The 17,819-nt window shown below is 41.2% G+C and overlaps 1 protein-coding gene across 1 annotated transcript in view; it reads left to right on the top strand.

Moving 5' to 3' along the window:
- The window catches only part of KIAA2012 (KIAA2012 ortholog), a 97,342-nt gene that overhangs the window by 78,004 nt on the left and 1,519 nt on the right, over window positions 1-17,819 (top strand). Inside the window, exons 16-22 of the mRNA XM_034654972.1 lie at window positions 7,167-7,257; window positions 9,146-9,302; window positions 11,253-11,367; window positions 12,815-13,149; window positions 15,280-15,482; window positions 16,105-16,277; window positions 17,067-17,286. Of these exons, the coding sequence (XP_034510863.1) occupies window positions 7,167-7,257; window positions 9,146-9,302; window positions 11,253-11,367; window positions 12,815-13,149; window positions 15,280-15,482; window positions 16,105-16,277; window positions 17,067-17,286 (1,294 nt within the window). The remainder of the gene's footprint in view (window positions 1-7,166; window positions 7,258-9,145; window positions 9,303-11,252; window positions 11,368-12,814; window positions 13,150-15,279; window positions 15,483-16,104; window positions 16,278-17,066; window positions 17,287-17,819) is intronic.

The following is a 17,819-nucleotide window of genomic DNA, read 5'->3' on the forward strand; positions in this document are numbered from 1 at the left end:
AAAACTCCTAAATAACACATTAACCAATCAAGTCCTTAAGCTTATATTTAAATATATAATATTTTATGATATATGGGGTGTGTGTGTGTGTACATACCGTAACTGAATTCAGTTTATCCCATCCCAAAGATTGTCTAACATGGGAACGTCTGTTTATATAATTCACATCAAGAGATTAGAGGAGAAAAACCTTAGGGTCATCTCAATAGATACAAAAGGAAAAATAAATTTATGACATTCAACCATTCATGATTTAAAATTATCAAACTCGGGGCGCCTGGGTGGCGCAGTCCTTAAGCGTCGCCTTCGGCTCAGGGTGTGATCCCTGAGTCCTGGGATCAAGCCCCACATCGGGCTCCTCTGCTAGGAACCTGCTTCTTCCTCTCCCACTCCCCGTGCTTGTGTTCCTCTCTCACTGGCTGTCTCTCTGTCACATAAATAAAAATAAAATCTTTAAAAAATAATAAAATAAAATAATCAAACTGGAGGCAAAGGAAGACTTTCTGATTTTAATAGTGTCTACCAAAAACCTACAGTGAACATCACACTTTAATGGTAGAACTTTAAGAACATTCTCTTGAGAGAAAGAACTAGGATAAGGATGCCCTCTGTCATTGCTTCCATTTCAACATTGTAGTAGCACAGTAGGGAAACCTAAAGAAAGGAAAAGTGGACAGAAAGGAGAAAATGGCACTGTCATTATTCCCAGATAATTACTTATATGGAAAATCTGAGGGCCTCTATAGACAAGTAATTAAAAGACAAACCAAAATTCAGCAAGATTACTAAATACAGTTCAATACATAAAAATCAACTGTGGAGAAACAATAGTGTGTCAAAACATAAATTACAATTTATAATGCAATTTTAAGATCATTGTTATTATGGGAAACCCCAAACTTCCACAAAGACAAACAGAACAGCACAAGAATCCAACGTGCCCATCTCCTGGCCAATACTGCTCACCCACATCCCCACTTCCTCCCTCCCATATTATTTTGAAAAAAATTTTCCAGGCTTATATCATTTTACCTATACACACTTAAGTATATATCTCTAAAAGACAAGAAAAGACACTTTTGACATAACCATAATACAACCATTGCACCTAAAAATTAGAACTATTTCTTAATATAATTGAATATTCCATTTTTTCAGTGCCATAATTGTCTCATAATTATTACAATTGTTTTAGAGTTTGTTTGTTTGCAATTGGTTGATATGGCCTTCACATCTCCTTTAATTTATAGGCTCCCCTCCATTTCTTTTTTTTTTTATCCTCTTTTAGTTTATTTTTAGGAAATTGAGTCCCTTGTCTTATGCAGTTTCCCACAATCTAGATTTTGCTCTTGCTTCCTCATGGTGTAGTTTTATGTGTTTGTCTTCTATATTCCCTGTAAATTAGTACTCTGATCTGGAGATCTGACCAGATTCAGGTTTGGTTTTTCCTTTCAGCAAGACAGTTTCCTGGAAGGCATTGTCTTCTTCCATCAGGAAACAACGTTTGCTTGTTCTCTTCACGAGGCCAGCAGCTACCGATCCATCCATTCACAGAGGCTGCAAAGTAGTGTTACTGAAATTCTATTGTTCTTTCTCCACTTATTACTTGGAAAACTCTTACCAAAGGAAACAAAACAACTTTTCCTCTTCCACTGGTTAGCCACTGGTACAGTTTATATAGGAAGGCAGGATAAATGTAATTTTTAAATATAACATTATATGTATAGATATATGTATATATATCCTACAAATAAATGTAAAAAAGATATGTGAGACTTTCTTGAAAACATTACAAAATTTTGTTAAATTAAATGAAAATAGGCCAAAATAATTATAACATTCTATATAATGCTGTATATAATGTTCACAAATAGGAAGCTGACAATTCTCCCTAAATTAACCTGCAAATTCAATGCAAGTACGGTTTTTTTAAATCCCCAGTTGGGTTTTTGGTAGAACATGGTAAGTTGATTCCAAAATTCATAAAGGGGCCTAAAATAATCAATAAAATTTTGAAGAAAAACAGAGAGGCCAAAAACTAAAATATCCAAAATATTAAATATGGAAAATCACTTAAAGCCATATGATATTGGCTTAGGGACAGACAGAAGAGAATAAAGAATCCAGAAATAAATGCACACATATATGGAAACAATATGTGGCAAAAGTATAAAGAATGAGCTTTTTTTCAGTATATGATTTTGAGATAACAGGTTATCCAATTTTTAATTTTTTACCTCACAAAGTATCGGGTGTAGTTTTTGAAAGAGCAAAAAAAAAATTTTTTTTAAGATTTTATTTTTAAGTTAATCTCTATACCCAGTGTGGGGCTCGAACTCACAATGCCAAGATCAAGAGTCTCATGTTCTTCTGACTGAGCCAGCCAGGCACCCCTGAAAAAGCAAAAATTTGAAACTTTTTTAGAAGAAAATATAGAAGAATATCTTTATGAATTTGAGAAAGGAAAAAATTTCCTACCCATGATTCAAAACATAAACCATAAAGGAAATTATTGACAACTCTGGCTATATTAAAATTTAAAGTTTTTGACAAGGCAGCAAAAACAAAGTTAAAAGGCAAATCACAGGGGTGCCTGGCTGGCTCAGTCAGTAGAGCATGCAACTCTTGATCTCAGGGTTATAAGTTTGAGCTCCATGTTGGGTGTAGAGATCACCTAAATAAATAAATAAATAAATAAATAAATAAATAAATAAATAAAATCTTTTTAAAAAAAGGATAAATCATAGACTAGAAGACAATATCTGCAGTGCATAAAACCAACAAAGTATAAATATCCAAAATGCAGCAAGAACTGCTACAAATAGAGAAGGAAAAGAAAATCAACCCAAATGAAAAATGGCTAATAGATATGAACAGGCAATTAACAGAAAAGGAAGCCTAAGTAAATGGCCATGTAAAAAAAGTCAAAAATATCATTTCATATATATATCAGATTAACCAAAATTTAAAAGTCCACAAATGACCCATTATTGATGAGGATATGGAGTTTTAGAAATTCAGAGCAATTTGGAAATATCCAATAAATTGAAGATGCATATACCTTGCAACGCAACAATTTTATTCCCATATATACCTCAGAGAAACTCTTGCAGGTATGAAAGGTGACTTACTCAAGAAGGTTCATTGAAGCATTGTTTGTAATCACAAAAAATTGGGAATAATCAAAAACAGCCATCAAAATGGATAAATAAATTGTGGTATGTTTATACAATGGAACAGTGTTGGTAGCTTAAAATAAATTAATGGAAACTACGTGTATTATCATGAATTAATCACAAAAACAAAATGTTAAGCAAAATAAATAAGTTCCAAAATTTATATAAAGATACTATTGATATAAGGGTTTAATGTGTAAAATAGTATTATATGTTGTTTATAAGTGCATTTATATGTGGCAAAGATATAAACATATGCCTGAGGACACTGTAGGAGAAGAAAAACTTTTCCTTGACCCTCCTGGGGTCCCTGGCTGTACATAAAAATTAAACTGACGTAGAGAAATTTAAGAGGAGGAAAGCACATGAATATATTCAACATAATTTTTTTTAAAGATTTTATTTATTTGACAGAGATAGAGACAGCCAGCGAGAGAGGGAACACAAATAGGGGGAGTGGGAGAGGAAGAAGCAGGCTCATAGGGAGGAGCCTGATGCGGGGCTTGATCCCATTACGCCGGGATCGCGCCCTGAGCCGAAGGCAGACGCTTAACCGCTGTGCCACCCAGGCGCCCCTCAACATAAATTTTATGTGACACAGGAGCCTTCATAAGAAAATGGGAATCCAGGTTGCCTGGGTGGCTCAGTCGGTTAAGCATCTGCCTTCACCTCAGGTCATGATCCCAGGATCCTGTGATCGAGGCCCGCGTTGAGTTCCCTGCTCAGAAAGGGAGCCTGCTTCTTCCTCTCCCTCTGCCCCTGCTCCTGTGCTCTCTCTCTCACTCACTCTGTCTCTCAAATAAATAAATAGAATCTTAATAAAAAAAAAAAAAAGTGAGGACCCAAAGAAATGGTTAAGTCTATTTGTTTGCTTTAAATATTTTTTTTATTTTTAAATAATCTCTACACCCAACATGGAGCTCAAACTCACAACCCTGAGATCAAGAGTTGCATGTTCCACCAACTGAGCCACCCAGGGGCCCCAATGAAGGTCTTATAACCTGCTTCAGGGAAGAAGGGTGCGGTGGTCAGAGAATCCTTCCTTCACCTGCCATTCTTCAAATTCCTTCAGCTTGAAATATTTAATATGCAAAGGTGCCATATTTTGGGGTAGTGGGTCCAACTGACAAACACCAAATGTAAGAGAATGGTTACTACTGGATAGAGAGTAAGAGAAATGGGATTGTGTGTGATACAATGAAGTCTTGGACTGTATCTGAAATGTTTTATTTCTTTAGAAAAACATGTGAATCAGATATGGCACGATGTTAAGATTTCACAAAGCTGGGTGGTAAATACATGGGTGCTCATTATACAGTATTATTTTCTATACTCTGCATTCTTGAAATATTTTACAGATTTTTTAAAAGCAGTTCGAAGTTGTATGCTATCAAAGTACTGCCTTAGTTTATTCCAGTACTTCCTAAATATCAGGTTATTATTCTAGAGTAGGGGGGAAAAAAACTCTTTTCTAGGGTCCACCTACCAGACCTGACAGGGCTTCAGTTGTAATCAATGTGGTGAAATTACACCAATGTGGAACCTCGGGTTTTGGGCAATACAAATGCGCCCTCTGCTGGTCCTGTAGTGCCCTGTCCCAAAGTTCAAAAGCGCTTTGAGAAGCTGTGAATGTCTTCAGTGAGACAGCACTTACTGAACCAGGCTTGCTAGGGAATGAAATCCCCCCCCCACCACCCCAGTGTTCCCCTTATCATGAAGATACTTAAATTAGCTCCAGCTCCCTGTTAATATTATATATGATCCTAGACAAAATAAATTCCAAGGTACCACCACAATCACCCTTCCCAGTTTCCCCAATAATCCTTGATGTGTGAGACAAAAGTGATGTGTCACCCTTAAAGTTTGGGAATGGCAGAAAAAACCCAAGTGACAAAGACGCTCTGGGCTGGGAAGGAGTGGAGGCGTCACAGACAACTTCGAATGCTGAAAAACTAACTGTAGTATTAAGGGGATGGTGTTGGTAGGATGACACGTGAATTTTTCCTTTCCAATCTTTCTTTAAAGTTATAATACCTACAAATAAACAAAATTGAGGAAAGATAAATTAATTCACAGAAGAACCTACTGCTCAAAGAGAAAGAGAAAGAAGGACTGAATATTACAGTCTTCCTTTTAAAAAGTTTTTTGTTTTATTTTGTGTTAATATCCATCTTCCCCAATAAAATTTAAGCTCCCTGAGACCAGGTGTTTCTGTCCTACTCCCCACTGTATTCCCAGTACCTAACACAATTCCCAGGATGTAGTAAATATCTAATAAGCATGTGATCAATGAAGGAAGTAAATGGCCATTTTCTCAGTATAAATTGATACAAATTTTCTGGGGAACAATTTGGCAGTAAACACTGTGACTTAAAGATTGTATATCCTTTAATAATCACAGATATGAACAAAGAGTACATCTTTTAATAATCAAAAACATTCCTTTCAAGGATATGTTAAGCAAAGTTCTTAATAATTATAAAAAATTTGAAACAACCTGAATTTTAAAAGTTATATGTTTGGTAAAGTCAGTTATGGTACATTTGTACAATGAAATGTTATACTGTTATTAAAATCATTTTTAGGAATATTTAATTATAAGGGAAACTCTAATAACAAAAGTAAATTAAAATTGTATATACATTATTTTTAATTCTATTAAAATGAGTATATATTATATATGCATGAAAGTACATACACCAAAATATGTGCATTAATTATATGTGAGTAGAGTGATCATGGGTGAGATTTTTTTGGTTCTTGTTTATTTTTACCAAGTGCCAACACTGTTTTAGGTACTTTATTTGTATTAATATTTTTTCTTTATTGAGGGATAATTGGCATATGATAAATTATACTTATTTAAATTTTACTATTAGGTCAGTTTTTTAAAGTGTTGAAAAATACTTTTTATTTTTCCTGTAAAGATTTTAATGCAGTCAACTTCCCTTCTTCTACTTTTTCTTGGGTTGTTTTTTGTTTGTTTGTTTGTTTGTTTATTTGAGATAGAGAGTGAGAGCGCACAAGTATGGGGAGGGGCAGAGAGAGAGAGAGAGAGAGAGAGAGACACGCAGACTCCCCAGTGAGCTACCCATACATCCCTGTTTGGGTTTTTTCTAACCAATTTCATTTTCTTTTTTTTTTTTTTTTTTAAAGATTTTATTTATTTATTCAACAGAGATAGAGACAGCCAGCGAGAAAGGGAACACAAGCAGGGGGAGCGGGAGAGGAAGAAGCAGGCTCATCGCGGAGGAGCCTGATGTGGGGCTCGATCCCAGAACTCCGGGATCACGCCCTGAGCCGAAGGCGGACGCTTAACCGCTGTGCCACCCAGGCGCCCCTAACCAATTTCATTTTCAATGTTACAACCACACTGGGGTTTTAAGAAGAAATCTAAACACATATACACCTCCTAATCTAACATTATTTTCTTATTCTGTTTTCTCTTAAAGCCCTTATTTATTTACACTTGTATTTTATAGAGTTCTAACATACTGTTCTGTAGTTTACATTTTTACTTCTTTAGATCATATTTTCCATATTGCTTATTATCTTTTTAACCATAATTTTAAATGTCAAATTAATGCATCATGAATTGTTTCCCCAATCTCCCATTGTTGAGCTGTTTCTAACTTTTCATTATTAATAACAAAGTTATAACAACTTTGTATAAAAAAAAGAACTTTGTTCTTTTGAATTATTGCCTCATAAATATCCAGGAGTCAGATTCCTGATCAAAGACTAGAACATTTTTCTGGTTCTTAGTAATACCGTCCTATCACTTTCCCAAAGAGTCTACTAATTTTAATGTCACTTGCTATGTGCTGGCACTGGTTTGTGCAGCATTTGCAAATTTTCTAGGTATAACAAACTTCATTGTGCTCATTTACATGTCTTTGACTACTAACCAAGTATGTGTTTCCCCATGTCTGGGATTGTTGTCTGTTATCTATTGTCCTTTGCTGTTAAGGATGCTCTTTGTCTTTACAGACCAGGAGCTGAGGAGTATGACCCTTGACCCTCTTAGTGCTTCCCTGGCTGACCACATCCAGACCCCTGAGTCAGATAGTGTCCAAAAGATGTAAGTGTTTGAAGTTGTAATGACATGGGCTGCTCCACTTTTATTTCATTTTTGTTTGTTTGTTTGTTTAAAGTCATCTCTACACCCAACCTGGTCCTTGAACTCACGATCCCAGGATCAAGAATTAAATTCTCTGCTGACTGTGCTAGCCAAGTGCCCCCCATTTTCTTTGTTTTTAATTAATTTAATTTCTGTCTTTTGTAAGCATGAAGATTCTTAGGCTAACTGCATACTCTAACAGCTGGAATTATGTCTAAGACACAGATTCTTGGGGAGGATTATATTGTGATATGTTTCCAACTTCAGCCATATTCTTTGGCTGGGTAGGTGAAGAATGATGTTTAACAGTGTGGAAACAGCTTTCCCCATTTATCTATATAGCTGAGATCTACAGACATGCCTACAAAGGTAAAGTCTGTCGATTCAACCTTGGGTTCTCCTCTCAGCATTCACTCAGCTCTGGGTAAAATAAATAACAATACTAACACAAATTGCTAACATGTAGTAAGTGCTTCCTATCTGCTCACTATGTGCTTACTATAAGCTCATTGACCAAGGCTCGGCCAGTAGCCCCAGTCACTTGACAAGCCCCATGTGGCGGTGGCAGCTGGAACTATAGCCTCTTGTGACCTCCCGTGAGCATCAGTGACTTGAGAACCTGCCCTCACCTGCCTCATGGTCTAAGGATTCCCTCCTGGGTCTAAAAGGTTTTATGCTCCCTAGGAACAAAGGGAGAGAGGCACTGTCTGGTACAGAGGCAGCTATCTGAAAAGTTCCACTTTTTGACTTTTATACCTCAGCTTTTTCCACAATGGATTTAAATGACTTACAACAGCCCCATCACCAAGAAAAAGGTGAGATAACCAAAAAGAAAAAAAAAATTTTAAGCCAGAGGAAAAGAAAAAAGAACACCAACATTCCGCAAAATTCATTATAGTCTTTGTGACTAAAGATCAGACTTTCAGATTTGAATAGAGATTCCTGAATGTGAAAGCAAAAAAAACAAACAAGCAAAAAAACCAAACAAACAAAAAAAAGGAGCAACACAATCAGGCTTGTGGTTCTCATTTGCAGTGTACCTGTTCCTCGGGGGAAATAAATGTTTTCCTAGCATTAAATTCTAAAGGGTAAGTCTTCTGTGGGTTTTTATAGAGTGACATTGAATGATTTAAAGACTCACATTTACAGGAAATTCCATTTACCTCATTCAACAAATATTTCTCAAGTTTCTATAGTAAGGCCCTGTACGAGCACAGCGCGGTGAATATAATACTGATTTAGCTAAAAAATAAAATGCCCAGAACCAGGCCTGGCACACAGTAGCTGCTGCTGCTATTACTGACACCCACATGGCTGTTTCTTAGACCCTTTTACCCAGAGAACATAAGTCCGTTATCCTCAAGGCAGATAGTCAGTGACAGCAATTCTACAAGGGGTCACACAAACACAGCACATGACCTTTTGGTGGCTAGATTTGATCAAGAACAGAACTCAAAGGGCATAAAAGAATGGATAGATAGTTCATGTTCCTAAAACCGTCTTTGTTAAAGGTCATTTATTTTTCAGCTAAGCCTTTGATAGAAGAATTTCAGTTAGATAACCTTATGTCATTCAACTGAAGGCATAAATATGCAACCCCAGAAAGGCAAATGATTTCTTCTGCTCTCTAAATTGAGGATTTAGCTGGAAAGAGCCCCAAAAGGGAAGACTCAACTTTCTATTCTCCCTTATTCAGGAATGTGTTGAGAAAAAGAGGGTTGACCAAGTGTGTAAAATGCCCATCATAGCACCGCAGAATCGGGGGTTCAGTGTTTGTTCACTTTTCCCCTTCCTGTCCACCGGAGTTTTTTATTTAGTTTGATCCTGTTGTTTTGCTCTTTCTAAAAAGGGACAGAGATTATGATGTACACCTTCTGCACAGGAGACTCCCAAGACACGAGTCCCCAGAGAGATTGGGTCCTATAGATGTATCTCTTCTTCCAAGAGTGACAGAAGGGAGGACTGAACCAAGACTGTTCAACCAGCAGGCTCTAGCCAACATCAGTGTAAGTGTAAACATCTAGGAGCTTGGTCCAAAAGCTTGCTCCCATCAGGCTGCCATGTGCAGTTGTGTAGGTTGCCTGCTCTATATACAAGGGAACTGCAAAGGGGCAAGTGAGAGCTGAAATCCAGTCTGTGGTTCACTCACCATGCCCTGCCCCCCCCACACCCGCAATGCGAGGCATCCCTCTGAAGGATGGACTGCCATTTCTAATTCCTACAAAGGTACTAAAAGGAAACTTCAGTTTTCCTACACACCACTTCTGATGCCAGATGTGTGGAGTCTTTTCCCACATCAATCAATCTCCAGCTCAAAGGACACCAACTGGGTACCCTGTAGTTCAATTCTGACACAGCCTGGAGTTAGCACAGACCCCACAGGTTCAGGGCTCAGTCCCACAAGACACCAGTCACAAGTCCCAGGTTGTCCCCTATAAATAGAGCGTTCCCACAACCCCTTCCTCAGCTTTGATAATTCGCTAGAATGGCTCACAAATCTCAGAAAGTTATTTCCTTACTATAACTGATTTATTACAAAGGATGTTTTTAAAGATTTTATTGTTTTTTGGTTTTCATGGGTTTTTTTAAGATTTATTTATTTATTTGAGAGTGAAATAGTGAGAGAGACCATAGCAGGGGTAAGAGGCAGAGGGAGAGGGAGAAGCAGAATCCCCGCTGAGCAGGGAGCCCAATGCAGTGCGGGACTCAATGCCAGGAACCCTGAGACCATGACCCAAGCCAAGACAGATGCTTAACTGACTGAGCCACCAAGGCGCCTCAAAGATTTTATTGTTAAGTAATCTCTACACCCAACGTGGGCTTCGAACTTACAACCCCAAGATCAAGAGTTGCACATTCCACCAACTGAGCGAGCCAGGCACCCCTTACAAAGGATATGTTAAAGGATACAAATGTACAGCCAGATGAAGAGATACGTAGGGCAAGGTCCAGAAAGGTCCCAAATGAGGGCACTTCTCTCTCCATGGAGTTGAGGGTATGCCACCCTCCCAGCACGTGGTTGTGTTCACCAACCCAGAAGCAGTCCAAACTCTTTTGTTTCAGGTTTTTATGGAGGCTTCATTACATAGGCATTGATGGATAAAAGCATTGATTAAAGCACTGGCAAATGATTATTAACTCAACTTCTAGCCTTTTCTCCCTCCTCTGAGGTTGGGGGTGTTGGGCTGAAAGTTCCAACCCTCTGATAACATGGTTGGCTCCCCTGGTAACCAGCACCCCTCCTTAGGTGCTTTCTAAAATCACCTCATTAACACAATCTCTGGTGTGGTTGAAAGGGGTTGTGTTAATGAAAACCAAAAGCCACTTTTTTCACATTAATGCTCCAGATTTTACAACAGTTTTAGGAGTTCTGTGCCAGAGACCAGGGATGAAGACCATATATATATTTCTTATTATGTCAAAATATTGCAGGTACTGAGTGGGTAGCCATCGCCCCACTCTGCCATCCTCTCTTCGGAGGAGTCTCCATTGTTGTCCCAGCCCATGGGGAAAGGTGAAGACTGACATGGCTGTGGTCATCTGCTTGAGAAACTTCTGGAAAGTTAGCAAATGATGCAACAGTGAATAAAGCTGGCTTTGATGTAAACTGAACATTAATTGTAGCAATAGTGACCTATCAAAGTTGAAAATTGCTTCACTTTGATCCAACTCTGTTGATCATGATTTAGCATCAAAAAAGGGGACACTCATAAAGTGTATTCTGTTCCTCTTTCCTCCTACGGCATTAGACCTAGCAGTTTTAAAGGAAAGGCTGAGCCTGAGGATCTCCGCACCAGTTCCAGTCTAAGACTCCCTCTTCTGCTTCATTTGGAGCCCCTACAAATTCCATTCTAAGCCATTCTGTTTTGTCCAACATAATCTTCCTTTGATGGTTTTTTTTTTTTTTTCTTGTTTCCTACACATCATGGTCCTTTTCCTTAATTTTTCACCTTTAGGAGATAGAGTTGATTGGCAAAGCCAAGAGAAAGAAAAGAACCAAGACAGATAAGTCCAAGGCGTCTAAGGGGAGGAGAGAAGAAAAGGTCCACAGGGGAGCAGAGGCCGCTGTTGGTAAGGGAGTGTGCTCTTGACAAACGACCCAGGAAAAGACACCTAATGGGGACTGGGAGGTGTCGCAGAGAGTCAGCATGAATCCAATGGAACAAACTACCTGTTTGGAGTCTTTTTTTTTTCTTAAGATTTTATTTATTTATCTGACAGAGAGAGACAGCGAGAGAGGGAACACAAGCAAGGGGAGTGTGAGAGGGAGAAGCAGGCTTCCCGCTGAGCAGGGAGCCCTGAGCCAAACGCAGATGCTAAACAGCTGAGCCACCCAGGCACCCCTGTTTGGAGTCTTTTTGACTATCTCTGGCTAAGGCGCTGTTGCAGCCTACTTTATGTCAGTATCTTGGGACATAGAGGGGAGAGGAACCCAGGGTTGCCTAGACACCTGTGATCGAGAGGGGAAATAATAACAGCACCTATTTACTGAATACCCACTGAATTAAGAGTCCTGCATAGCTGACATCATGAAATCCCCAAAACATCTCCATAAAGTAAGCATTATTATTATATTGTATAGTGGTTGAGGCTTGAGAGAGATAGGGTGGCTTGCATAAGACCAAACAGATTGAACAGGAAACGGTGGACCCAGGGTCTGACCGTGCCATTTGGCTCCAAGCACATATTCTTACCATGGCCTCTATGAACTAGTAACTGTATCATAATTTGAGAATTGGGTAGTGAAAGCATTTGGGAAGAGGAAGGATGAAACAAGCTCTGAATGACTACCCCAGCTGCCGTTTTTCTTCTTGGTTCCCTGTATTGCACCTTCCGAGGAATTTAGAATCCCATGCTTCTGAAGACTTTCTTTAGCTTAAAATTTAACACCCATTCTTTCCTGGCTACATGATTTAGAAGACCCTCCAGACAAATCAAAGGCCATCAGAAAGTATGACATTGGATCGTCTCCTGGGCCAAATCTATTTTTAAGATTTGCTTTTTAAAGTCTTGCTGACCTTACATTGTTGTATCCCATGACTTGGGTTGCACTGGCAGGACTGGGGAAAGGAAATATTTGTGGTCCCCAGATGTGAATTGAGGAAGAGCTCTTAAAGTATGGGAGGCTTAAACTTTGCCAGGTTACAAAGCTGCAAACTCAAGCCAGACTCTTGAGGCTTGACTTTCCATCTGTGTCTGTAGTTTTCTCCTCTGGAAAGCCTTGCTTCTACCATAGGTCAGGGTGAAACAGAACTTTTTTAGTGCAAAACTATTGAATTACAGTTGATCCAAATAGGATAAGGCAGTTTCTCAAAGGGTGGTCTGTGGACTACCCTTCTCGAAACACTTGGAGTGGTCATTAAAATGCAGTTTCCTACAGAATCAGATTCTAGGAGTGGAGCTCAGGAATCTACACCCCGGGTGATTCCATTGCACACTGAAGTTTCAAAGCTACTGAAAAGGATGTAGAGATCACGTTTACTTAGCTACAACTCTGTCCCCAATTGTTCTTCTCCAGGAAAGTCAAAGGAATCAAAGATTGAAAAGAAATCAGAGCTAATTCTCAAAGAAAGAAAACCAAGAGCCAAAAGGAAAAGGACACAGAAGGAAAGGGATCTGGAAATAGCAGAGCTCAGTGGGTCTGGTGTCATTAACTCTAAGAAAACAGAAGACACTTCAGATAGAGGTTTCTCTCCTGCGGAATCTCTTGTAGAGGACTCTTGGCTTTCCCACAAGTATGACGCTCAGGAGAGCCAAGTGTCCACAGATGGAACGTCATCACCCGCCCAGACTATACCCATCACTGGAAACATGGAATCTAAAGAAGAAAGAAGTTATGAGGACCCTTCCAAAGTAAGGTCCAGTATTCTCACCTTGCCCAGAGAGATTTCTGCTCTCACTGCTGCAATTGCAGAGGTGGGAAAAACTGCCCTGAATCTTATTGCAGTTACTGAAGCAGTGCTACCACATCATGGTTTTACTTGTTCTGCTCTCTTACCCTCTGACGCTGTAAGAAGCCAGCTGATCAAAGACACAGAGTGGCAAAGCCCCTCTGAAATGATGCATTCTGTGAGGCTCCCAAACTAACAGTGACAGGGAAAGGGGGATTTCCACCATCAGAGCCAAGTACCTATCCTTGACTTGGTCGGGAGCTCATGTTTTGTTTGCCTTGAAAAGGCTATGGAAATTCCTCCTTTCCTAAAATCTGGTTTTCTGTGGCCCACACCTGGGCCACAGGCAGCTTATACACACATATCTATCTGTACAAGATACTGCGGCATGTAAAAGTAATTTTGTCCCAACAGCCTTGATTCTAACGACAAGTATTTAAGAGAAAAATTGAATGAGTGTAAGGAAAATTACCCTTGAAAATTGCTGCAATGAATCAAAAAAAAAAAAAAAAACAACCCATGCAGATACATCTCTCAGTAAGACCAACACAACCAATTTTCCCTCTGCTGTTGGAATAAATCACAATTTTTTTCCACTGGGATGAAGGTCCTGAACTGCATTTATAGGTTTTGTTGTAGGGGAGAAAAAAGAGTATCTTTAAACACTACAATTATACTCACAGCTAAACTGCTATGGTTAACCCCACGCAAATTACATGCACATATGGTACAACTCTGCTGAATCTCACTTAGTCTTTTCAGGCACATTTGTGACTGGTACAGCCAGATGTGATTATCCCCATTTCACAGACCTAGAAACTGAGGCTTGGAGCTTAGTGTCCCAGTTGCCAGAAGTTACATAACCATCAAGCAGTAGAGCCAAGACTTACATCCAGGTCCTTTAACTCTAAAATTAGGATTCTTGTCAGTTTTAAATTATTAGGTTTTTCTTTATTTTATTGCTCATGGTCTACCAAAAAAGATTTCAGGAAGATTTTTCCGTTCTGGTTCCCAATCTTCCCAGCTGCCTAGAGTATGGAATTCTGCTCTACACCGCAGAAATTTTAACCTGTGGGCAGAACTTTCCTGAGCCTGCTAGAGAATCAGAATTTCTTAGATGTATTGTCAATGCATAGTACCGTGCTGCTCCACGAAGGCTAAAAAGCCAGGAAGTTTCACCCCAAATCGGACACACAGAGCTCCAATGGAAGAATTGCATTCAGTTTCCCTCATGGGCATATTTCTGACAGTGGAGGGGCTGTTAGGGAGAAAAAGAAAGCTAAAACATCCTTCACAGAAGCTGAGAGAACCTTTCGTTGAAAAAGTGGGTTTGCATGGGATGAAATGTGAGTCTAACACATTTCTATCCAAGACCACCCCTGGTAAGATAGCCTTTATCTAGAACCTGTGCTTCCCAGCCCTGGCTTCCCTAGGATCACCTGAGAAGCTTTTTATTTTTTTATTTTTTTTTTAAGATTTTATTTATTTATTCAACAGAGATAGAGACAGCCAGCGAGAGAGGGAACACAAGCAGGGGGAGTGGGAGAGGAAGAAGCAGGCTCCTAGTGGAGGAGCCTGATGTGGGGCTCGATCCCACAACGCCGGGATCATGCCCTGAGCGGAAGGCAGATGCTTAACCGCTGTGCCACCCAGGCGCCCCCTGAAAAGCTTTTTAAAATGACCAAGGCCTCCCACCTAGGTATTCTTCTGTAATTGGTCCGGGTGCGGCCTTGGCCTCAAGTAATTTTTAAAAGCTCCTTACAGGATTGTAAAGTGCAGCTAGGGCTGAAAACTCCAGACATACCATGTACCAGACATTATTTTGGCACTTTCACTATTTCAGTTAATCCCAGTGACGGCCCCAAGAGGAAGACAATATCAGGGAAATTAAGTTGTAACCTCCAAATCCTGAAGCAAGTAAGAGACTTGGACCCAGGCCAGTCAGACCCCAGAGCCCGAGCCAGAGGCTGCCGTCAGTGTGGAAGCCATTCAATGACCCCGACTCTGATGAGAGGCGACACTGAGGGCCGTGGAGGAGGGCTCACCCCTGAGACAGGCTCTGCCCTTCACTAACAACACTCTGGTTCCTTAGGCCCTCCACGCCAAGAGGGAGCGAGAGGGAGCTTCCCGGGACAGGCTGCGAGCAGAGAGGGCTGAGATGAGACGCGTGGAGGTGGAGAGGAAGAGACGGGAGCAGGAGGAGCAGAGGCGGCTCCTGGAGGAGCAGCTGGAGAGGGCGGAGAAGATGAAGGAGGAGCTGGAACTGGAGCAGCGAAGCCGCGAGGAGGAGAAACGGTGGGTAGAGCAGCCCGAGGCTGTGACCGCATCGGGAGGCAGCAGGAAAAGGCCAGGGTTGACCTCCACTAGGGACAGAGTTTGTTCTGAGGCTCATGCCTGGTAGTAAAACAGCACATCTCGTGTTTCTCTGTCCTCTGTGCAAAGATAAGGTGTAGCGTCCTGACAGTGAGGGTTCCTCCAAATAGAGGTTCATGGGATCTTCTTGGAAGGGCTTTGTGATGCAGCCCAGCAAATGTTTGTTGAGCCCCTAGGCCTGTCTGCATTGTTCTCGATTCTGTCATAGGCCTTGACTCAATTCATTTAATCTTTACGACAACCCTGTGAGAACAGAGTTTTAAAATTCATCTTGTAAGAATGGAAATTGAAGCTCTGGGAACTTGATGCCCAGAGCACAGAGCTGTGTGGTGAAACTTGAGGCTTCTAGCTCCAGGCCAGTTGTGTTCTTGCGTCTGCTCTTTGCTCAGCCTTCCCTTGGACACCCAAGCGCCATCTGAGTGGGATGCCCCCTGTGGCCTGTAGCTGCAAAGCCTCCAGTGGGGGCACTGCCTGTTAGCTCGTCTCACAGGATGTCCCAGTGTTTGCTGCCACTTCCCCGACCATCCTGTGGGGTTTTTCTCAGCCTGAGGAAACAGAGACTCGAGGAGGAACGGCAGCGGCAGGAGGAAGAGGAGAGGAAGCAGCAGCTTCGGTTGCAAGTGGCCCAGGAGAGAGTCCGGCAGCAGCAGGAGGAGTTCCGGAGGAAACTTCGAGAATTGCAAAGAAAAAAGCAGCAGGAGGAAGCGGAGAGGGCTGGTGAGGAGGGCTTCTGGAGCAATCTGCATCTCCTATCTGGGGCAGAAGTATTTTTATCCCACTGTGGGTGTTCATTTGAATCTCCCCAGAGTTATTCCTATCCTAAGCCTTGGTGTGTGAAGCACTCTAAATGTATAAGCTCTTTCCCCCCCCCCCAAATGATTAATATGTGTGACTACAGTGAGCTGAGAAAGAAGATCAAAATAAGACTCACTTGTGGAAATGACTCTTGGGCCCCACTCCCAATTCAGTCACTTCCTGATCTGGGATCCTGCCCCTCCCGTTGCCCTTTTAGCGTTGCTCAGGAGCTGTCTACAGTGGAGACAGAGCCCTGCTCCTTGCTTCTTTTCCAAGCAGACGGAAACAAAGGTCTGGATAGCTTCAGGGCAGCCTTTCACTTTTGAGGCTCAGCAGATGTCAGCAGATGGCACTCTGTAGGCTGCTCAGTTCAGCTGAGTAAGCACAAAATTTCTCCAGACCCTGATGGGATGCCTCTCCCCAACTCATGCATACCACCCATGGGCACCCCAGGCTCTGGAAAATTCTCCACCAAGCTTTTGTACTAATTGCGCAGCACATTGCACATAGTAGGTACTTGATAAAGGACTCTTATTAAGTTTGTAAATTGACCCCAACATGATCCCCACAGAGAAGCTGGCAGCCTGCTGGCAGGTAAGCTGCACAGTATCCCATGTGGAGTCCCTGGGAATCAGACTTGGGAGTTAGATTGGAGGACTTTCTCCAGTAATGAGACCCCTCTTGAGCCTACCCACCTTTTCTATTCTGCAGAGGCTGAGAAGCAAAGGCAGAAGGAACTGGAAATGCAGTTAGCAGAGGAAGAAAAGCGCCTGCTGGAAATGGCTGAAGAAGAACGGCTGGAGTACTTGCAGAGGAAACAAGAAGCCGAAGAGAAGTCTCGGCTGGAACCAGAGGAGAGAAGGCAAAGGGAAGAGGAGGCAGCAAGGCTGGCTCTGGAGGAAGCCATGACACAAGCACAGGAAGAAGCCAGGTAGGGAATATTTGGGAACAGTTGCCCCCAGGAGGGTTGTTTCAAGGGCTTGAGTCCCTGGCACTAGTACCAAACTCACACTGCCTTAGGACAAGTGAAGTTCTCCCACTTTCCATAAGAGTGGTTTGGAAGAATTAAAAAACAGAGATTCCTTTGCTGTCGATGTCACAGAATTTCTTCAGGGCTTACAGAATTTGTATTGAACCTGGAAGGGAGTTTAGATTTCATCTCTCTCAGCCCTCTGGTTTACAGATGAGAAACTTGAGTCCCAAAGAGGACTCAAGGCTGAAGAGTGAGTTAGGGGCCGTGCCAGGACCACATCTAAGACTCCTTGATTCTGAACTACTGCCCTTCTCAGTATTTTTTGGTTACCTCTTACGTGCCGAACACTCTTCTGGATACTGGGAATTCAGGAGTAAGCAAAACAGATGTCTCTTCTCCCTTAGCATTTACATTCTAGGGCTGGGGGTAGGGAGACAAATAAACAGGGTTTTTTTAGCTGGCAATAGATGCTAGACAGAAAAAGTTTTAAA

The sequence above is a fragment of the Ailuropoda melanoleuca genome, chromosome 2 (assembly GCF_002007445.2).
Source record: "Ailuropoda melanoleuca isolate Jingjing chromosome 2, ASM200744v2, whole genome shotgun sequence".
In the NCBI taxonomy this organism is placed as follows: Eukaryota; Metazoa; Chordata; class Mammalia; order Carnivora; family Ursidae; genus Ailuropoda; species Ailuropoda melanoleuca.